This window comes from Meriones unguiculatus, chromosome 7 (assembly GCF_030254825.1).
Source record: "Meriones unguiculatus strain TT.TT164.6M chromosome 7, Bangor_MerUng_6.1, whole genome shotgun sequence".
Classification (NCBI taxonomy): domain Eukaryota; kingdom Metazoa; phylum Chordata; class Mammalia; order Rodentia; family Muridae; genus Meriones; species Meriones unguiculatus.
The window spans coordinates 31,786,391-31,809,464 of record NC_083355.1 but is presented as its reverse complement, the minus strand read 5'-3'; the positions used below and the strand labels follow the sequence as shown (position 1 = coordinate 31,809,464).

The following is a 23,074-nucleotide window of genomic DNA, read 5'->3' as shown; positions in this document are numbered from 1 at the left end:
CATAGAGAGCACACACAGGACCCCCGAGGCCCTGAGGATGTGTGTTTGTTTTAGAGAGCTCTAGGTCTCGCAGAACGAACCCCTCGGATTCTGCCTGGACCCACACCGCGTGTGGAATTTGGTGCTTTCCTGAACCTTTCGGTATAAAGTTAAAAATCCGGTTAGAGGGTTTTGGGTCAGGCATGCTGCTTACTATTTTTACAGGGTGTTTGTTTTTACATGCACGAGTCGGTATCTTAGAAGACGCGGTGATAGCCGCGTGCATAATAAATTCAGACCTTTAGAAAATCAGTTCTGGGCCGGAAAGGAGAAGGCGGAGCTCGCTGCGGGAGCCTGCAAGACATGCTTGCGCCCCTAGGCGGCGCACGCTAGCTGCTGCCGGGGAGGGGGCGGGGTCGGGCCGCCGGAGCACGCCTCTCCGAAGCCCCGTGGAACATCTCGGCTTCCGTTGACCGCGAGCAAGATGGCAGCCTCCGAGATGGTTAGGCTACGGCTTCAATTTGACTATCCGCCGCCGCTCACCCCACACTGCACCGTTTTCTGGCTTCTGGTTGACCTGAACAGATGCCGAGTGGTCACTGATCTCATCAGCCTCATCCGCCAGCGTTTCGGCTTCAGTTCCGGGGCGCTCCTGGGCCTGTACCTGGACGACGGGCTACTGCCTCCCACGGAGAGCGCGCGCCTCGTCAGAGACAACGACTGTCTCAGGTGGGCGGGAGCGCGCGGGGTGGGGGTGGGTGGCGTGGGGGGCGCGCGCGCGGTCCCGGGCCCCCCACATGCTGGACCAAGCGACCACGGACCCGGATGGCAGCAGAAAGGCACATGCGGGAGATCCTGAGTGGTCCAGCCGGGGATGATGGAGCATCCTTCCCTGGGACCTTCCAGCAGGACTAGACTTGGGGTAGCCCTTGTGCTAAAGAGCAGGGCCGGGGCTCACTCAGCCAGGTTCTGTGTGTCGTGTGCGTGGCCCATATGGGCCACAGATCTGCCTTCTCTGGGTTGCGCTTAGTGTCACGGGTAGGAGACCAAAGCAGGTAGAAAGGACAGTAATGTTTTCTTAATAATGTGTGGAATGCCCCACACAACCTTTTTTTTTTTTTTTTTTTTTTTTGGCGATGTCCACTTCTGGTGGATGTCATTCTGTGTCTCATTCGTCTCGTTCAGGTGCCTTTGGGTCCCTTCGAATTGCTATTGGAATCCATTTCAGTTGTGAAAAGGGACACAGAGACTGAGGGTGTGTTTGTTTCATTGCTACTCTGCCGCCTAAAGCCCCAGATTTGATTCTCAGCCACCTAAACAGGGAATCCCAGCACTGGGGAGGTGGAGAGAGGAGGATCGGGAGTTCAAAGAATCCTTCACTGCATAGGTCAGCCTGGCATACCTGAGACCTTGTTTAAAAATAATAATAATAAAGTAAAGGCCGGACGGTGGGAGGCAGAGGAAGGTGGATATCTGTGACTTCGAAGCCAGCCTGGTCTACAGAGTGAGACCCAGGAGACCCAGTACTACACAGAGAAACTCTGTCTTGGAAAAAGAAAAAAAAAAGCTGGACGTGGTGGCTCACATCCTTAACCCTAACACTCGTGAGGCAGAGGCAGGCAGAAATCTGTGAATTTGAAGCCCAGCCTGGTCTATATAGTGAGACCGTGAGGGCCATGTAGAGATAACCCTGTCTCAAAACAACAACAGAGACATTTTAAAAGTTGACACTGAAGTGAGTGTCCAGGAGCAATTGAGGTGTGAACAGTTGGCCTGTGGCTTAGTCATCCCGGAGGGTGGTATGATGTGATCCCTCATTCCAGTTCACATTCGCCCTTGGCTGATTTAATCCATGCCCCCCCACTCATCTTTACGTTCCAGCTGCAGCGAATTAATTTCAGAACTATGAACCAGGCCGTTTCTTGCTTGCCTTTGTTAATATTGCTTTCTCCAGAGAGTGCCACATTTACAAGATTTCTTCGGAACATCAGGGAAATTAATTAGAAACAGTGGCCATATCTTTGCAGCTCTCTCAAATCAGGAACACTATCTATGATTTATTAGCAATGTTCTGCGTCAGGTGACAGCTAGAAATAGTCTGTATTTCAAACTTCTCTCCCCTCCTTTCCTCTCCTCTTCCTCCTTCCTGCCTTCCTTTCTCTCTCTCTCTCTCTCTCTCTCTCTTTTTTTTTTTTTGAGGTAAGTTCTCTTCATGTTGACCAGGCTGGCCTTGAACTAGAGAGATCTGCCTATTCCTGTCTTCTGGTACCGTGGCTAAAGGCATCCAAGGCTCATTTCCCCTTTTATTGACTGAAATAAGGCCATTCTCATTGCAGTTGAAGGACTGTTCACTCAAAGAGAAAGGGCTGTGCCCCTGTCTATTAAGTTTACTTTCTGAACTGTTCCCTGCCTAATGACTTAATAACTTGCTGCTGGCTACAGTTAATACTTAAATTAATTAATCACGGAGGAACTACATTCTTTTAATGATGGTAATGATGTCAAAAACAACTGTGAAAGCTATTACAAGCAGTAATTGTAGCAGATGACAGGGAAATTCCTCTTAAATGTCTCAAACGTACAGTGGCATCTGGAAAAAAAGTTCCCTCTGTGGTCCTGAGAATGTCTGTCAGGAGTTGGGAAAGTGCTTGCTTAGCTGCCATGGCTGAGGCCCTGGATTCAGTCCAGAGAGATAGAGAGGTGGATTGCAGCTAGCCCTGGTGGTAAGTGGTGTAGACCATAGGAAAAAACTACATGTGAGGGTTGATGAGATGCCTCCGCCGTTAAAAGCACTGGCAGCTCTTCCAGAGGATCCTGGTACAGGGTTCAGGTCCCACATGGTAGCTCATGACTGCAGTCCAAAGGGGGATCTGATGCCCTCTTCTGGTCTTCATGAATACTGCACACATGTGGAACACAGACATACATGCAGTCAAAACAGCCATACAACAAAAAATAAATAATATCTCCAAAAAATTTTAATAAAAAAGCAACTAAGTGTGAAAGGTTTTTTTTTTTTGTTTGTTTCTTGCTCCTTATAATTGTCTTCCCCTGAGATATCCGTTGTATGTATATATGCCTACATCTTAAATGTATGTGCACACATATGCATTGGGTGTGCATGCATGTGTGTAAATTTATTCGTGGAGGCCAGAGGTTGATGCCTAGTGCCGTACTCAGCCTGGGTTTACCTTATTTTTCTGAGACAGGGCCTCTCACCAAAGCTGGAACTAGCTTAGGCGGCCCGGCGGCCAGTGAGCTCCAGGGATCTGCCTCGCTCTGTCTGTCTCTACCTCCCCAGTGCTAGGATTACAGAGACACACCACCACACTGGGCTCCACACCTAAATTCTCATGCTTGAGATTGAAGCACTGCAGAAAGCAACTTACTTGACTTAGTCCTGTTCATTTTCAGTAGTTCCTCAGGGAGGGGTAGGGCCTCCTAGACTTCCCCTCACATCCAGATGAAATGTTGAGAGGCCCAGTCCTGTGTGGCTCTTGCACAGATAACCACTCCTGCAGTGAGTTTGTGAGTGCAATGACTGCGCCATATCCGGAAGACATCTTTTTGCTGTACTTCTCCCCTTGGTCTTGTATTATTTCCTGCCCTCTCCTCTTTGATGTCCCCTGAGCCTTGGAGGTGGTGATCATATAAAAAATATGGAATGCTTCACAAGTTTGTGGATCATCCTTGTACAGGGACCATGTGAATTTTCTCCATATCATTGTAGTTTTAGTGGATGTGCTACCAAAATGAGCATGCTAGCAGTTTATTGAGTCAGAGCTAAGTTTACCATCTCACCGTTGCGAAAGGTGATGAGTGAGGACACTGGAGAATGACAAGTGAAATACATTGAGAAGGAGAGGGGTTGGGGAGACAGCAGAGCAGTTCAGAGCTCTGGTTGCTCTGTAGGGAACCTATTTGGTCCCCAGCACCCAGGCACAGTGATTCATAGCCCCCTCTATGTCCAGCTCTAGGGGATCCAACAGTCTCTTCTGTTCCCAGAGGTCATACATGTGTACAGATGTTATGCCCATTTCACAAGATCCCCAAAAGACCACCAGGAGTCAAGTCTGTTGCCAAACACATGAGGATCTTTATCTGCAGCCCAGGCTGGGACCCTCACAGATGCTGAGGCATTGGCATCCAGCTGAGAGCCCCGAGCTCCAGATTGTAGGTGATTTATAGGGTAGCAGCCCCTCCCAGGGCACCCAAAGCAGGGGATTCAGCCTGGCAAGCTTCTGTTGGTTAAGATAGAAAAAAGGAATGCTACATTTCCAAAGTATTTGCTTTGGGAAAGTGCCAGGACCATGAACGGTTCCGGCTTCCTTTGTTCTCTTTTGCCAGGGGGTGAGTGAAAGAAAATGGCCAGCCTTGGGTTTCAGCCCTGTCCTGGACTGATAGATTGTGCTAGGGGAGAAGGGCAGTTAGCTCAGTCTGTGCTATCTCCAGGAACAAGGCCATCCGAGCCGGTTTCCTGCCAACAGTACCTCCAGTGAGCAGAAAATATCAAGGTCAGTTCTTCCCTACAGCTGGCTGAATGTCTTAATTTTTTTTTTTTTTTTAGCTCTGTACCCCAAAAACCTAATTTTTAATTCTTTGGTCTCTTACACACACAAACAAATAACTTTAGAGCTGAGAGAGAAGTAGTCACGAGGCTGTAGTGGCACACACCTTTAATCCCAGCACTTGGGAGGCAGAGGTAGATGGATTTCTGATCTTGAGGCCAGCCTGCTCTACAGAGTGAGTTCTAGGACAGCCAGGGCTACCCAGAGAAACCCTGTCTTGACAAAACAAACAAACCAACAAACAAACCCCGAGATCAAGAAGTAAAGTAATAGCTGTCTGCAGCAGAGGTTCTCAAAAACAAGGTGCCCTTTAGTCAGTCTGTTGTTATAAAGAAAGAAAATCCCAACCGTCCAGTTTTACCCTAAGAGCCAAAAGCTTGCTAGCTTAGCTGACAGCCCAGTAGGAAAAGGCCTGCTACCTCAGCCAACAGCTCAGGAGGAAAAAGCCAAAGAGCTCCTCCTTCTTCGTTTTAAATAGTCTTCTCTCAAAGTCCCTCCTTTTTGTTTAATCCCTGTCATCTGGTTACTTTCGCCACCTCTTGACCTACAGTTAACTTTATTAAGTCCTATATACAGAGAGCTCTAGGGTTAAAGGTGTGTGCTAGCGCTGAGCCACACCACAATCACCTGTTTACAATAAACAGAAAGTTCTTGGATTAAAGGTGTGTTTTAGGGCTGAACCATACCAAACAAGAAACAAGTTTTTACAGTTCACAATCTCAGGGTTCACAATGGGATCAAATATCTTACAACATCAGTCTTGCAATCTCAGTTTGAGTCTTATCCAGAAACTCTTGTAGACAAGCCATAGACGTACTGTCTGAGCACCCTACAGCCTTGCCAGGTTGACATAAAATTAAACATCACAAACTGTCATGGATTTTAAAATTAGTTTTTAAAGATTTGTTTGTTTATGTATTTTATGTATATGAGTACTCAGTCTCCATGTACAGCTGCACGCCAGGAGAGGGAATAAGTTCTCATTATAGATGGTTGTGAGCCACCATGTGGTTGCTGAGAATTGAACTCGGAACTTCTAGAGGAGCAGCCAGTGTTCCTAACGGCTGAGTCATCTCTCCAGCCCCTGTCATGGATCTAATGGGTAGTTTTAACTATTCAAAGCCTAAACAGGAACAGGAAAAACATTTTATTTTATTATTGTTTTTAAATGTTTTATTAACATCGTTATTGTACATATCTGTAGGGCACAGTGTCATCTCAGGGTGTGTGTATGCATATATATATACAACATGTAATGATCAGATCATAATTGATTAGCATATCTGTCTCTTCCTACTGTTTTTTTTTTTTTTTTTTTTTTAATTTGGGGGCTGTTAAAAGTCTTTTCTCAGACATACCTCTAAATTTAAGCCAGTCAAAGCTACCAGTGTCTCCAAAGATAAAAAGAAAGATAAAACTAGAGGAAGTAAGGAAAAGAGAGAGAGCGAGAGAGAGAGAGAGAGAGAGAGAAAGAAGCAAGCCAGGTACAGTGGCACACTCCTGTAGTCCCAGCATTTGGGTAGGCAGAAGCAGTTGGATCTCTGTGAGTTCGAGGCCACCTGGTCTACAAAGCAAGTCCAAAAGGAAGGAAGGAAGGAAGGAAGGAAGGAAGGAAGGAAGGAAGGAAGGAAGGTAAATTCTTTCTTGTAGCTCCCTGAGGATGACTAATTGTCGTCCACCACCACTGTACTACAGAGGAACATTAGAATTTAGTCTTTCTATTGTAGTGTCCAGGAGTGTCTTTACCTTCCCCACAGCCGCCTTAGGCTCCGATAACTGTTTCTACTTCTTTGAGATCATTTTCTTTAAGTCCTCACATAAATGAACATGTGTGGCATTTGTCTCCCTGTAGCTGATTTAATTTAGCATGCTGACCTCCAGTTGTATCTGTAGTCATGCAAATGATGTACCTTCTTTACAGCTGTGTAATATTCCATTTTGTATAGGTGCACCACATTTTCCTTACTTAACTGTTAGTGGACATGCAGATTCATTTTATGATTTTACTTAAAAGTTATATTTATTAAAAAAAAAAGATTGTGAGTTTTGAAGTTAGAATATCCATCCTGTTACTTATCAGCTGCGGATCTTAGCAAGTTATCTGTTTGATAACTTAGCCTAGTTTGTTGGTAATGTTTAAGTTAGAAAAAAAAAAATGTGTGGGGCCTGGAGAGATGGCTCAGAGGTCAAGAGCACCGGCTGCTCTTCCAAAGGTCCTGAGTTCAACTCCCAGCAACCACATGGTGGCTCACAACTGTCTATAATGGGATCTGTTGCCCTCTTCTGGCATGCATGCGTACATGCAGGCAGAATAATGTGTAAATACTAAATAAGTAAATCTTAAAAAGAAAAATGTGGGACACAGCATAGATTAAGTTAATAAAAGTACATGCCAGGCGCGATGACACACACACCTTTATTCTCAGCAGTCAGGAAGCAGAGACAGGCGGATCTCTGTGAGTCGGATGCCAGCCTGGTCTCCACAGCGAGTTGAGGCCATCTAAGGTGACATTGTGAGACCCTGCCTCAAAACTACAGACAGAACAAAACTAGCCACATGGAAGAGTTGCGCTCCTGGGTCATTTTGTGGTGTCTTTCCTCCTTCAGCCACATGACAGTCCTCAGTCTTGGCTGGCTGTGAGTGCATGCTGGAGCCGTGCTTGCTAGTCGCTCATTTGCGCCTTCTCTCTTTTTTTGGCAGAGTAAAGTTAGAAGACAGAGGACTTCCTGAGAATTTGATAGTAAGCAATGGTGGCAACTTTCCTAGCCCAGCTAGAAAGGCAAAGAAGCGGACCTCTAAGTTGGTGGAGGACGAAGAGATGGAAGTGGGTTACAAGTCCTCGAACAAGCGCTGGAAGAAGCAAGAGGACAGCAGCCGTAATGAGAAGGCCTTGGGCCTGGGAATAAAACCCATCCCAGATGAGATGGGGAAGACAAAGAGCAAGAGAAAAAGCAAAGTGACGGGCAGCCCAGCCGAGGAAGAGCAGGAGGAGGAGGAGGAGGAAGAGGAGGAGGAAGAGGAAGAGACCAAAAAGAAGTCTCCAAAAAGAAAGGAGAAATGTGAACAGAAGAAGCAGACCAAGGCCTCCAAGTCTCCCAAACCACAGGCACCTAAAGAGTGGAGCTCACAGAACTGCAGCTTCCCCAGGGGCTCGCCCAGAAGCAGCTTTGCTAAAGCCCGGAGGAAAAGCAGCAGGAGGTCGAAAGGTGGCTCAGGCTACCTGTCGGGGTCCGAGTCCCATCCGGAGTCGTTCAGCAACGGCAACTGCACGGTCACGATGCAGGAGGTCAGTTTTTCAGAGAAACTGTCAGCTGAGCTCTTGAAAGATGGACCCGCTACCAAAGCCGCAGCTGCCAACAGACAGGCCTCGAAGCCTCCCTTTGCCTTGAGCTCCAGCAAGGCCAAGGCCACCAGTACCTCGTCATCGAGCTCAGACTCCAGCTCAGAGTCAGAAGACCAGTTTGTGGTGTCCAAGAAGGTGCCCGAGGGCATCTCCGACTTCTTGAAGACAGCAGACCTTTTTGCAGAGCAGGGGTGCCTGGGTCCAGGGCTACCGTTGCAGACCCCGGGGAGCAGAGGCCGACAGGCCCCTGGTCCTCCTTCCAGTGTGCCCGTGCCCACCAGTTTGGGGAGAGGATGGGGGAGAGGAGAGGACTTCTTGTTTGGGAAGGGACTGAGGGGCCGGGGCGTACGGGGCCGAGGCCGAAGCCGAGGGCATGCTCTCTCCTGTATCTTAAACAGAAGCTGTGAAAGCCAGAGGCAGAAACAGTTAAATGACATTCTAACCAACTCCTCCACGGTGATCCAGGTTAGTGTTCCATGTCTGTGAGTTGGCCTCCTCCCTTTCCCAGTGGAGCATAGCTCAACCCCGTGGCCTGGGTTCCCAATTTCTCACCAGTAACAAAGTCATGTGACTGTTTTCCAGAATCCAGTAGAGGCCCACAAGAAGGACTATAGTCTGTTACCACTGTTGGCAGCCGCCCCTCAAGTTGGAGAAAAGATTGCATTTAAGGTATATGTTAAAACAGCAGTGACTATAAGAGCGACGAGGTTACCACTCCTACCCCCAGCCCCCCTCACAGAGCTTTCTTAGTGAACCTTCCTAAATAATGTCTACAAAAGCTGTCTGTAATTTTTAGGAGTTGTGGTGGAGCCTCAAGTGAGTGGGAGTGGGCACTTCTCCCTGGCATGGGTTCTCAGGGCAGAAGGTTGGGGTCCCAGGAGAGTTGAGGTTCTAAGTGGGAGTTTGTGTACTTTTAGAATTTATTTTTCTTTTTTAGCTTTTGGAACTCACATCGGACTACTCTCCTGATGTCTCTGACTACAAGGTAAGGCTGTTTCTATGAAAACAATGAAGTTAGCTGGTTATGCTGGGGTGCGCCTGTTGTTCAAGTTACTCAGGAGGCTGAGGCAGGAATAGCCTGGACAATATAATGAGCCTTTATCTCTTAAAACCAACCAACCAACCAACCAACAACCATTAAATTCAGTATATCAGAAACTTGTCCGACATAGCAGTACCCACCTGTAATCCCGGCACTCTGGAGTCTGAGGCAGGAGAGTTTTATATATGAAGCCAGCTGCGAGAAGGTAAAGCCCATTTTAAAAGTTGTTTTTTTTTTTAAGATTTATTTGTTTATTATGTATACACAAGATCTCATTATGCACCAGATCTCCTTATAGGTGGCTGTGAGCCACCATGTGGATGCTGGAAATCGAACTCAGGACCTTTGGAAGAACAGCGAGTGCTCTTAACCTCTGAGACATCTCTCCAGCCCCTTTAAATAAAAGTGCTCACGTATTTAAATAAAACTTTAATTCTTGCATGGCTAATATAGACACTTTTTGGTAAATAAAGTGTCATGAAGTGAAGGTGAGAATCCCGTGGACGTTTGTGTCACTATGAAGTTTCCCAGGCTTACGTTGCTAGTACTGGGGAAGAAAACAGAATGAGAATCACAAACTCTCTGTGGGTTACACAGGACTGTTGTGCTTCTGAGGCTCAAACTCAGGGTCTGTCCTGAAAATACATAGCTACACAAAGACAAAATACGTAAGAAAACGAAGCACCGCGCTTGTCTGTGTACAGAGTGAGGGTGGTGCTGAGTGATGGGGCTGGATAGATGGTTCAGCTTTAAGGAGCATTTGCTCCTCTTACAGAGGACTGGACTTTGGTTCCCAGCGTCCATGTCAAGTGGCTCAAGAAACTTGTCTGGAACTTCAGCAACAGGGGATCCGGCACCCTCTCCTGGCCATGGGTACCAGCATGCATGTGCACACGCTAACACATACATCCATAAGTAAAAAGAGCTGATCAGAAGCTGGGAAGCCGGGCATGGTGGCAAACGCCTTTTGAACTCCAGCACTCAGGGGGCAGAGGCAGGTGCCAGCCTGGTCTACAAAGCAAGTCCAGGTCAGCCAGGGCTTTATTTATTATGTATACAGTGTTCGGCCTGCATGTACACCTGCTCGCCAGAAGAGGGCACCAGATCTCATTATAGATGGCTGTGAGCCACCATGTGGTTGCTGGGAATTGAACTCAGGACCTTTGGAAGAGCAGCCAGTGCTCTTCACCTCTGAGCCATCTCTCCAGCCCCAGCCAGGGTTTTTACACAAAGAAACCATGTCTTGAAAACAACAAAAAGAAGTTCATTGGTTGGCCTCAGTATAGGTCCCCACAGCTGCTCATTTGTCTCACTATTGCCGATGAAGAGACAGTATGCTCAGGGACGGTGGAGCCTCTTTTTAAGTTGTTTTTGTTTTTCTGATTTACTTATCTTTATTTTATGTGCATTGGTGTTTTGCCTGCATATATGTGTGTAAAGGTGTCAGATCCCCTGGAGGTGGAGTTACAGACAGTTGTATGTTGTGGTAAATTTAAAACGTATTGCCTAATAACTGTTTATTATTACGCTATAGTTATTATAATTATTATGGCGGTATTATCTAACCCACTATCAATCAAATAAAGACACAGACACCTGTTGTATTTTATAAAATAGACTTTACCTGGGCCATTGCAGATATTAACCCTCTAAAATAACTTTACCTCCCAGCCCCAATCTGGAGTCACCTCCCATCCATGGTCCCAAAATACTTATAATATTCTTTGTCTCCTTCGTCCACGCTGATCCGGCCACTTGCTCCTTTCCCACACTAACCCATGGCACAGGTCTGTTCCCTTCTTCCATTGTGAGCTACCATGTGGGTGCTGGGAATTGATCCTGGGTCCTCTGGAAGAGCAGACAGTACTCTTAACCATTGAGCGATCTCTCCAGCCCCTCCCCTGACTTTTAAATTTTTGACGGGCAGTGTCTTAACTATGCAGTCTAAGCTGGCCTTGAACTCATAACTCTCCTGCCTCTGCCTCCGAGTGTTTGGATTACAGGCGTGCACCATCACAGCCAGCTTCAGTGCATCTTCATACACCTGAAAGCCAGCTCTTAAACCTGGAGACCTGGGAAGAAGCAGCTTGTAGCCTTTTCAGTAACCAACCTTCCTGTCCCTGCTGGGGTGTGTGTGCTTTAGAGTGGCCTCAGCAGCGCTAGGAACGGAAGCACCACTTTTGATGTTTGGACTCTCCCAATAAAAGATGTGATGCTACTTCTCACTTGAACACATAACTTTAGTCTGCTTTCCTGCCCCCACCCCCTCAATTTTGGGGAGCTAGTATAATTTTTATCATTTTTTCAAGTGTTGTAGTATCTGCCAGTCATGATTAATGTGTATCTATTTTACAGCTAACAAGATTTCTGTATATTCAGGTAGAGGGCTTGTAACTGTTTGCTTTTATTCCCCATGTTGACCTGTTGAGATAAATTTCTTCTTGGTCTTTTGAGGCAGGGTTTCTGTTTAACAGCCCTGGTAGTCCTGGACTTACTTTGTAGACCAGACTGGCCTCGAACTCATAGAGATCCTCTTGTACCTGCTGGGATTGAAGACGTGTGCCACCACGCCCAGCTATAAATTTGTATTCTGTAAAAGTAGCCATTTTAAAGTCTACTTACTTAGTGGCTTGTAGTACATGACAGTATTTTGTCAATTTTTGACTTGGTCTTTTATTTTTGGAAGGAAGGAAAAATATTAAGCCACGATCCGGAGACCCAGCAGGTGGACATAGAGGTCCTGTCTTCCTTACCAGGTGAGTCTTAGAAGTGGATGTGCAGCGTCAGGCTCCGCAGCCACAGTGGCTTCGGAACAGTCCTTTTGTGTGGAGGGGTCCTCTCCCTCGGCCTCTGCTCTCCCAGGACTAGGTGCTGCTCTCCTCTCTCCACTGTCAGCGCACTGTAGCCCTGGGGCCTCTGCACCTTCTTCTTGGGTGGCAATGTCGGGTTGGCACTCAGAGCTGCTGGGCTGGTTTCTCTTAACACTGTCATTATACACTATGGCACAAAGCCTTCCGTACAGGTGAATGTGAACTGCAAAGCAATTACTTCTAGGAAACCAAGACTGAATGCTGACCCAGGGTCTTACAGACTTACAGAGGAGCTACACCTATACCACCTTGAAAACCTTTATATTTCGGTGTCATTTTCTTACATCTTTTTCTGTGTTAGGGATCAGAATCATGGCTTATGCCACTGGGCAGGTGCTCTGCCACTGTGCCACATCCCCTGTCCTCTTGTATAGGCTTAAAGGGAAACAGTTGGGTGTGTTCACACACCTCTGATCCCAGGCGTTTGAGAGCTGGAAGGAGCAGGGGGATCACAAGATTAAGGCTAGCCTGAGCTAAAAAGGGAGGGCTTATGGAAAGAAAACTGGAGGTAGAGTGCTCGCCTTGTGTGTACAAAGAAGCTCTTGGTTCTGTCCCCAGCACTGCCTAAACCTGCTGGCTCATTCCTATAATCCCAGCAGTCGGGGCTGAGACAGGAAGATTAGAAGTTCAAAGTCAACCTCAGTTACATAGGAAAATAGAGGCCAACCTGGGCTATATAAAGATCCTGTCTTTAAAAAAAAAAAAAAGGAAGAAAAAGAAATTCAAAATAAACTAGGAACTGAAAATTGAAAGTTACACAGAATATATTAGGGATATGGTTTATAAAAAAAAATCCATCATTCCAGTGAACAAGACCCACTCAGAAGGTTGGCAAATGAACATAATTTTATATCTTAAATATAAAATAAAATGTCTGAAATGTGTGTGTGTATGTATATATATATATGTGTGTGTGTGTGTTTATATGTTTTAATTACATTTTTATGATGTTGGGGACTGGCTAATCCAGGGCCTTATATGTGCTAGACAGTGGCGTGTGATTGCAAATGGTTCTCTCGCCTTTCTCCCTGGCTAGTTGCACCTATTGGTCCTGAAAGCCTGGAGTGTGGGCTTTTACTGTATCTAGCTTGGGTACCTAACCAGGAAGCAGGAGAAATGGATAATTGAGTTCTTGGAGATAGCCCAGATGCTCAAAGGTTTGCCTTGCAAATGTGAGGACCTGAGGTTGATCCCAGAACCCACGTTAGACAAAACCCTGGCATGATGGTGAGTGCCTGGAATCCAAGTGCGGGTGAGGTAGGGACAGGTGGAGGCCCGGGACTTGGTGCCCAGCCTGCCCACTAAGAGTCTCTTTCTCAAAACAACAATAACGTGCTGAGGAACCACAGAGCCAAGGAACCGAGAGGGATGATGCTGGAAGCGCCATCTCCCGTGACTTAGCCGGCAGGGGAATGGGGGAGCGTGCCTGTGTGGAGCTGGCTGTGATGAAAAGGATGACACCAGCAAAGAGCTTCACCAAGTGGCTCGCCTCAAGTCACAGCCCTTGGACGATGAGGCAGGAGGATTTTGAGTCAGGAAACCAAGACAAACAAAAAGCCTACAGAGTGAGAAAGGGGCTTCTCAGAGCTGTTGCCCGGTATTAGGAGCCCAGAGGAACCAAGCTCTGAAGGGACCGTGCCAGTCCACAAGGTACCAGAAAGAATGACGCATAAACACTGCAGGAGGCAGCAGCAGCCCACTTACAAAGAAATAAAACTCTTGATTTTTTTTTTCAGCATCTGCTCTTGGAGAGTCAAGAACACAATATGCATTTACTGTTTTTTTTTTTTGTTTGTTTGTTTTGTTTTTGTTTTTGTTTTTTATACATTAAAGATTATTGACGTTTTTGGGGTTTTCTTGTTTTGTTTGTTTTATTTCAATTTGGGGGGAAGAATTTTACACATGAGTACTGTGCTGTATTTGTGTCATTTTACCCCTCTTCTACTCCCTTCTAACTTCTTCTTTGTCCCCCCAGTTTTTTAAAACACATGTATTTCAGCTGGGTGCAGTGGCATATGTCTGTAATCCCAGCACTCAGGGAGGCAGAGGCAGGCAGATCTCTGTGAGTTCAAAGCCAGTCTGGTCTACAAAGGGAGTCTCTCAAAAAACCAAAAACAAATCACAAACCCACATGTATTTTGTATATGTGTGTGTGTGTGTGTGCCTGTGTTCATGTTTGTGTGTATCTTTAGGCATGAGGAGGTCAGGACAGCTTGCAAGAGTTAGTTCTCTCCTTCCACGTGGGTCATGGGGACCAAACTCAGGTCTCTGGGGCATATGCAGTAAGCACCTTTGCTTGCTGAGCCCTTTTATCCCTCCTCTCCCCCCTTTTGAGCCACAGTCTCATAGATCACTGTATGGAACTTGCTAGGTAGCCAGTGCTGACCTTGACCTTCTGATTCTCCTCTTGAGTGCTATGATTACAGATGATCACAAACCATGTTTTATGGGGTGCTGAGAACTGAACCCAGGGCTTGGTGCATGTTAGGAAAACACTCTCCCAGCTAAGCTGCATCTCTGGCAAGATTTTCAATGTTTTGATGAATATTTTAAAAAGATTTTTTTAGACGATCATAATTTTGCCCATCAGTAACCGGTTGTTTCTGTCATTTTACTTCGTATGAACATTTTTCTGATCCTGGATTATTGGACAAGGCTGAAGCCAGCTTGTGTTTCTAAGCTTAAGCATACATGATTTTTGAAGACAGCAACATTCTATACCTTCCCTTGTGAAACAAAACTTATCTTTTGGGATTATCCTGTGGTTGCACATTCTGTATCAGGTGTACTCAGTAGGTTTATCAAGCCTGCTTCATTCTGATGAAGGGAAGCACATCTCTGATAAATGCTCTGAAGACCCTGGCGCTGTGTAGAAGACAGAGGGCAGTGTCTTCTGTAGCAGTATCTACTCTTTCCTTTATGTCCCCAGCCTCCTCACCAGTTTTCCATTGGTTTGAAATCCCCATGATGGGGTGCTGGAGAAATGGCTCAGAGGATAAGAGCACTGATTGCTCTTCCCAAAGGTCCTGAGTTCAATTCCCAGCAACCACATGGTGGCTCACAACCATCTAAACATGAAATCTGGTTCCCTCTTCTGGCGTGCAGGTGTACATGCTAACACACATTGCATAAGTAATAAATAAATAAATCTTAAAAAAAAAAGAAATCCCCATGATGAACATTTTAACCACTGAGACATGACTTACAGTCTTTCTACGTTTCGTTTTCAGCTTTGAAAGAGCCTGGGAAATTTGATTTGGTCTATCACAATGAAAATGGAACCGAGGTGGTGGAGTACGCCGTGACGCAGGAGAAGAGGGTAGGCACGGTAGTCCTTTAACACTTTTGACTGATAGTGGAGGGGCCACAGAAGGTGATGTTGCCGCTTATTGAATTGCTTGTGTTAAAATCCGAGGGTCAGGATTCTGCAGCCATGCCACCAGAAAAACCAAGTGTACTGATTACCATGTACTGGTAAATGCGCTGGTTACCAGATTGTCTTGGACAGGAGCTTCTATTCTGAAGGCAAGATCAAATGGTAATGATGGACATTAACAACCTATATCAAAATGTCCAGTGCAGTATCCGGAGTGCATAGTCATACTGTAGTGGCAAGTTGGAACTCCCCTTGGAGACTTCCATCTACCCAAGCTCAGGCGATTAGCTGCCATCTTCTATCTTCTTTCTTTCAGGGCTCTGGGGGCATTTAGTCTTCCTTTGGAAAAGCAAACAAGTGTCAGGTTTCAAAGCAAGCTGCCATCATGGTCTTCCCAGAGCCCCTGTGACAACATGCACAAACACTATGTCCTTGTTTCAAAGGACATACCACTGCTTTAAAATTCTAGTCCTGTAGCTTCCCTTAGGAGATCAGCATATGTCAATCTCTATAGCCACGTAACCAGACTTAGAGCTCAGAAGCCTCTGCCACGCGCCTTACAAAATGTTACTTCCTCTCAGGGTCCCCGCTTCTGACCTAGAGTGACATAGATGGCATAAAGAATGATGTAACGTGGTGATTCTGTCCTCTGATGTTCTTTTTTAATTTTTAAATCACATTGACTGTGTGTGTGTATGTGGTGTTTGGTGTGTATGCCACTGCATGAATGTGCAGGTCATTCTCTTCTTTCACCATGTGGATCCTGGGGATTAAACTTAGGTGTCAGGCTTGGCCACAGGCACCTTTGCCTGCTGAGCCATCTTGCCAGCCCTAACCTAGTGGAAAGCTTGTGGCTTCCCTGTGTTTGGAGCCAGCAGTCAGTTGCTGATGGTAGCTCCTTGACAGCTTGATTATGGTTAAGACAGCGCTCCCTCTTTGTGCTTCTGCTTGAAACATTGTGTTTATTTGCTATTATATTTCAGTGCTGAAAATTCACGTTTTTTCTGAACTCTCAACTTGTAGAGACCCAGCCAGTGTGCTTGTCTGTGTTTATTGGTTGATGTTGGCTGTAGGTGCCTCAGTGGAGAGAGTAGTTCACCAAGATGCTAAGCCTTCATTTTCTGAAGGAGCAGAGGGGTTCAGCCTTGACTGGTGCCCAGCTAGCTCACTCCAGTTATTTTTATTCAATCATTACACAGAATTAATTGGGACTGGGAGAAGTTCCAAGTACGAAGGTTATCTTGCTCTTGCTGCCTGTTAGAGCAGACAGCCCACGCAAATCTCAGTCCCTTCGACGATGGCTAGCCATAATCAAAAGTAAGAATTCCAGGTCTGCCAGGAGTGTCTTAGGACCAAGGTCAGTACACCTGCAAGCTCTCACATAGCACCAAGTGCAGACTCTCCAGAGAGACAACATTTCTTCAAGGTTCAAATAGTATCAAGACAATTTCTCAACCTCTACTGATAAACCCAAACATAGCAAAGGCTTTGCTGAAACATTTCACTCAAAGCCAGACACAAAGGCTTTACATACCACTACGTGTGTTTTTTGTTGTGGTGGTGGTGGTGGTGGTGGTGGTTGGTTGGCTGGTTGGTTGGTTTTTCAAGACAGGGTTTTTCTGTGTAGCCCTGGCTGTCCTAGAACCTGCTCTGTAGATCAGGCTGGCCCTGAGCTCACAGAGATCTGCCTGCCTCTGCCTCCCAAGTGCTGGGATTAAAAGCGTGCGCCACCACCACCTACTTTGCCTATGTCTTTTAAGGCAGAAGACCTGCCTAGGATTCTTTCCCTAGAAACACATTCTTAGGGTTTGTGGCAGCATCCGAAGGTTTGACCTCATTTCTTGTGCTTAGCTACCCATATCTGTCTATCTATCCATCCATCTGTCTATCTGTCTATTTATTTTTGGTTTTTTGAGACAGGGTCTTTCTGTGTGTCAGCCCTAGCTGTCCTGGACTCACTTTGTAGACCATACTGGCCTCAAACTCACAGAGATCTGCCTGTCTCTGCTTCCCCAGTGCTGAGATTAAAGGCGTGTGCCGCCATGCCTGGCTTGTTTGCAGTGTTTAAACCAAACTTTTTATTTTTTAATATGTTCCTGGAAAACTGAAAACAGAAAACCCGTAGTTTTCCTCTTTTGACATGGCTGTCATCATTCATTCACCCTTGCCGAGTGCTTTGGGGCATCTCTACTGGTAAATTGTGTAGTAGTTCGTGTTTTAGGCAGGTGAGGGTAAGAACTGCTGAGTGGCACAGGAGGGACCACAGACTAGGCCTCGTCTAGCTCCCAGAGCCACCTGTCTACCAGGCAGATCCTTCGACGCCGTTTAACCTGCTTCCCACCAGCCCAGCCTCCACTCTAAGTCAGAGGGGGAAATACGTTTAAGGTAAAATTTAGCTGCATTCCAAGTGGTTAAACTCAGTCTACTCGCATTGAAATTATTCTCATTATCTGACCATTCCTCACAGAAATCTACTCAACCAACCTACGATTTTTAGCTTATGTGTCCTTAAAAATGAGCTGACTAAATTTGGTGTTCTGCGTTTTTCCTCAGATCACTGTGCGCTGGAAAGAGCTGATCGATCCCAGGCTGATTATTGACTCTTCCAGTAGCATCTCCAGTAAATAACCTCTGACCTCGCCACCTCGCCGTCTACAGTTGTTCTGTTTTGTGAATGTGACCATAGCCGGAAGTTTGAAAAAGCAAGATTAAATGTTGTTTGGACTTTTTGATATATCTTCACTTTACCCTATTAGGAAAAAAAGAAAAATCTACCTCATCATTTAGAGTAACAAGGGTGTTGTTTGTGGATCCTTATTTCCTTCAGGCTAAAGTCAGTAACCCAAGTGAAAACGTGGCGTTCCCCATGAGCAGACCAGCATGGCAGTGTGCCTGGTTCTTTACAACCGTTTGACCACCAGTAGCAGTCGTCACGCTAGACCATACATAAGAGTGTGCTGTGCATCTTGTTTTGTCTGTCTGTCTGTCTCTGTCTGTTAAGTCACATCTTAAAGTATTAAGGCATGTTTCTTGACTTAATTTTTTAACATGTGAGCTGTTCTGTTAAGCGTGGAGGAGCTCACGCATCCTAAGCATTGTATACTTGTCATCGTCAAGAGTTGGCGGAGTTGGCTAAGTTAAAGAACCCTTTCCTATTTTTCCAGCTGTAAACTATGGGACTCTCAGGGCCCGGTGCACTGGGTAGCGGGGAGACATCCTGGTTGTATTGTCTGGAGGAGCGCCGACCTCGCACTGCCAGAGGGCTGGCCACGAAGCCCAGAGCAGGCCGGAGCAAGTGATCTTGCTGCAGGATGCCTGCAGCTTGGCTCGGCGTGCTAAACTGAGGATCCTGAACAGAGCCTTCCTTTTCTGTTATTATTCACCATAAAGCTAACGGCTGAATATGAACTGTGAAAATGGCTTTCTTTTAGCAAAATCTCAGATCCCTCCTTCAGCTTTGCAAGTTTTTAAATAAAATCATACGGAACCCAGTATCCAGTCTGAGTTGTCATGTTTGAGTACTGCAAACAGTTACCTTGGTTTATAATAATTTTCACTGTAGGGAGGCGTGCTTTGCAGCTGGGAGGCCACAACAGGAGGTTTGTAAGTTCAGGGACAGCCTGGGCCACGTAGTGCAACCGTGTCTTAACAAGAGTTCATTTTTTATGCTTTGACCCGAGTTTCTTGTCACAAAGGGTGGTTCAGCTGAGCGCCGTGGGCAAAGTGCAGATGCTGTCTAGTCTTACTCAGGGTAACAGGAAAGTGTGGCACAGTGTAGATTTGCTGGCTTGTGATCAGGGTTAGTGGAGAACAGCTCAGCCCTCAGTGGGGGGTTTGGTAGCGGGGTTGGTGAAACGCGCTGTCTTTCCAGGGCTTGGAAAACAGATGGAGCTAAGTAGTCAGTGTTGACACAGCCCAGAAATGTTGAACTCAGGGTGTATTCAGATGTGATCAGCTTATGAATTGCTCTTCTCTGTATACTGATAGAGTATACAGAAAGATGATAAAAACTTACTTAGGGTTCATAAACAGCCCCCTGAAATTTAGGAAAATATGTCCAATGGGTTAAAATTTGTCTTATGAAACTTTTGCTTTATTTGTATATACACGGCCATGTATGGAGTGGATTCCCCTATGAAGTATTTCCATGTTTCTTTATAAAGGGCTGGGATGATGGCTTAATGTTTAGAAACATACTGGTCCTGAGTTCAAGTCTCAACAAATCTGTCTGATTGCCTTGAGTACTTTCACTCATGAGCACATCCCCACACACAGGCCTACACATCATTTAAAATTAAATATTTTGACACAGGATCTAACTATATAGCCCTGTCTGGCCTGGAACTCTTGCTAGGTAGACCAGGCTGGCCTTGAGCTCAAAGAGATATCCTTGCCCCCACCTCCCAAGAGCTGGGTTTAAAAATATGAGCCATCATGTCCGGTTGAAAATAAAATCTTTTTTTTTTTTTTTTTTTTAGATTTATTTATTGTTTATACAGTATACTGCCTGCATATGTGCCTGCAGGCCAGAAGGGGGCAGCAGATCTCATTACAGATGGTTTATGAGCCACCATGTAGTTGCTGGGATTTGAACTCAGGTTCTTTGCAAGAACAGTGTTCTTAAACTCTGAGCCATCTCTCCAGCCTGAAAGTAAAATATTTAAAAGTCAAAATAAGATGGAGAGGAATAGGAAAGTAGAGACCTGGGCTTTTTATGCACACACACATACACAGTCACTTTTATGCTAAATGAATTATTTCTCGATTACAAAAAGGAAAAATACCAGCGTGACAGGATTGCAGCTGCATGGCAAAACTTGTATATACTATAAAGAAATGGGCAAATTCCTTGAAAAACAACAGCAAAAGGAACACAGGAACAAATTAAAAATCTGATTTAAAAAATGTGTATGGGTGTTTTGTCTGCTTATATGTCTGCACGTGATGCCCACAGAGGCCCGAAGAGGACACTATCTCTTGGAACTGGAGTAACAGACAACTGTGAGCTGCCATGTGGGTGCTGAGAGTTGAGCAAGAGCAACAAGTGCTCTTAACCACTGAGCCATCTCTCCAGAGGCTGAAAATTGTCACAGCAGCTGAAGAGATTGGATCCACTCACAGAGCCGGAGAGATGGCTCAGCTGTCAAGAGCATCTGCGACTCCAGTCCCAGGGGATCCAGTGCCCTCTTCTGACCTCCATGGGCACCAGGCATACACGTGGTGTGCGTACGTGCAGGCGTAATCATCACATATATGAAATAAATCAAAAAACATGTTAGAAGTTGAATAGATCATTCAAAGCCTTATCTTGGAGAAAATTCCAGACCAAGATGCCTTCCTCAAGCACGGACGAAGCAGAAGATCTTTTGGAATAAAGGACAGTCTAAGTTCCCTTTTATGAAAGTGACATGACCCAGATAGCACTGCCTACGGAGATAATTTGATGAGTTTATAGACCACCAGCCCTCGGGAATCAAAGCATTGTGTCGTTTGGACGCTCAGCATCCGGCACCGGTGTGCTAAAGGTTTGTGTCCACAAGGTGGTGCTGTTGAGAGATGGAAAACTTTGGAGGCCGGGCGTCCCATCCTGATAGGCTTCCTGATGGATCTGCCAGGCATTCCTGCTTCCTGATGGATCTGCCAGGCATTCTTGCCCCTACGTGCTTCTGCACCACATATTCAAAGCAAGGGGACCATTCGATTATACAGGAGAAACTTCAAAGCAGAGTCAAACTTCCTCCTCTCTTGCTTTTCTGTCATTTCTGGTATTTCATCATCTCATGAGATGTGGCGAAAGACCAGCAACTCCTGACTGTGGTTGTAACTCAGTCTAGGCCTTGCCCACACACACACAAAGCCCTAGGCTCCATCCCCAACCCTGTATAAACTCAGTGCAGCCGCACATGTCTATAATGGGAGGTGGAGGCAGGAGAAGCAGATGTCTGAGGTCATGCTCTGTTACACAGTGAGGTCATCCCGTGCTGTGGGAGACCCTGTTTCAAAAGATGGAAGAGGAGGAGAAGGAGCAGAGAAAGAAAGAAGAAAGATGAGGTCAGTGAGGCGATCGCAATGAAGCCTGACAACAGGGACCTACCCATGGAGCCCATGTGGTAAAAGACGAGAACCATCCCCCTCAAGTTGTCCTCTGACCTTACATTTATGCTGTGGCATGTCCATGCCGTAACATGGACACACACACACACACACTTTAAAAAATGTAAAGAAAAAAATTAGCAAGTTAATGAATGAATCCAATAGTATATCAAATGATAAAAACCTCACGCCTCATATCGTCCCAGGAGTGTTCGAGGACATTCTATTTGTACAACTGGTGATTCACACCAAATAAAGTAGAAAAGCCACCTGATCGGTTCCTCGATCAAAACATGATCGTAGTTTGGGAATTAAAAAAAAAAAATGTTAAGAATTCTTCATGCTTCTTTTATAGTTAGGAATAATTTTGGCGGAAGCAGGAGGAATTTGAGGCCAGCCTGGGCTAAATCGTGAGACTCTCCTTTACAAAATCTGGGGAGGGTAGGAATTTGTTTTTCAATGTTTTGGGAACATAGACATGACAGCACATTAAAAAATATTTATCCTCAGAGTCCTAGATTCTGGGACCTTGCCCCACCTGTTCAGGGCTCTCAGTCTGTTGCATGCCTATTGCTCAGGAGGTCGTAGATCATGTGGACATCTCTGGCTTTTCTCTCTCTCTCTTAACCTTTGATTGTGGCATTATGCTACATCACCTTTCTGGCTGTCTTTTAAATGAGAGCCAATGTTCTTCATAAGGATGTGAGGATTCAAAGGTGTGTGTTCAAACCACAGCTGAAGTTTAATGAGCTCTGCCCTGGTGAGAATAATAGATGTTACATTTGCAGGCAAATGAGGCTTGGCCTACTCCACCGACTTTCCCCAACCTCCAGACGCAGAGCAGGAGTCCCGTCAGGATCGCCAGGCCTCACTTGCATCACGTCACACAGTTCCCTCTTGACCCAACTGGGTCCCCGTTTGACTTCGGAACACTGCTGGGCTGCAGATACCAGTTATGATGAATAATGAACACACCCTGCCAGCCAAGGGCAGGCCGTGGCCTCCCACCAGCCCAACTGTAAAGGTTGTAATTCATTACCACCTACGTGTGATGTGTCCACACTTCATCAGAAGCAAAAGGCAGGGCTCCCAGATTCACAGGTGAGACACGGGTGTCCTGGCTGCTCAGGACACCACCCTTCAGGGCTACCTGCTTTAGAAGGCAGTCCTGTCTGGCTCCCAGCCCCCTCTGCTCTGCAGCAGGCCTGTTGTGTAGTGGTGGGTCGAAAGCAGGTCCCTATGACTATCTCCCCCAGGAATTGGATAAACATGGAGTATGGCCCTTCCACTGACCTTTGCTGTCCAACCAGTGTTTGTCAACCGCTCAGCCTAGAAAGAGAATTCCATATTCTATCATGATTCACCAGACTCCTCCACCCATGGTAATTAGGTTAGAGGTGGATCTTATAGTGTTTATTTCCTGGAAACAGCTCCCCTCCTCCCTTGGGAGGCAGCGTTTTGTGGTGGGAAATATTTGCCTTCCGGAAGCAGATAGGCGGTATGCCAGTGCCCATTGTCTTAGCCGGATCGCTCAGTTTCTCTCAGGTTGTTTTCTTCCTCTGTGATGATTGCGTCTACTTCAAAGGTCACTGTAAGAAGTCTCAGCACCTCACCCCAGCATCCTTCTGTCTTCTTCTGTTTTCCACGAAGACAACTACCACCAAATTATGAACGTGGATAGTTGGGGAGATAGAAGTCCGGATGATGAAAATGAGGGGAAACAGCACTTAGAGTGTTGCTGAGTTCAGCAGTCCCAAGCTTGAATCCCAGCCCTGTCTGTGACAGTATCTCCACTGTCACCA

The 23,074-nt window shown here is 46.0% G+C and overlaps 1 protein-coding gene and 1 non-coding gene across 2 annotated transcripts; one reads left to right on the top strand and one right to left on the bottom strand.

Moving 5' to 3' along the window:
* Positions 1 to 427: 427 nt before the first annotated feature.
* On the top strand, positions 428 to 18,673 carry Coil (coilin). The gene is made up of 7 exons (XM_021648811.2): positions 428 to 708; positions 7,249 to 8,356; positions 8,474 to 8,560; positions 8,829 to 8,876; positions 11,620 to 11,689; positions 15,034 to 15,122; positions 17,733 to 18,673. Exons 1-7 carry the CDS (start codon positions 464 to 466, stop codon positions 17,805 to 17,807), a joined length of 1,722 nt encoding a protein of 573 aa, XP_021504486.1. The 5' UTR covers positions 428 to 463; the 3' UTR covers positions 17,808 to 18,673.
* Positions 3,633 to 3,739, bottom strand: LOC132655497 (U6 spliceosomal RNA). Its single transcript, XR_009593304.1, has one exon. It is a non-coding gene; the product is annotated as a U6 spliceosomal RNA (small nuclear RNA).
* Positions 18,674 to 23,074: the final 4,401 nt, after the last annotated feature.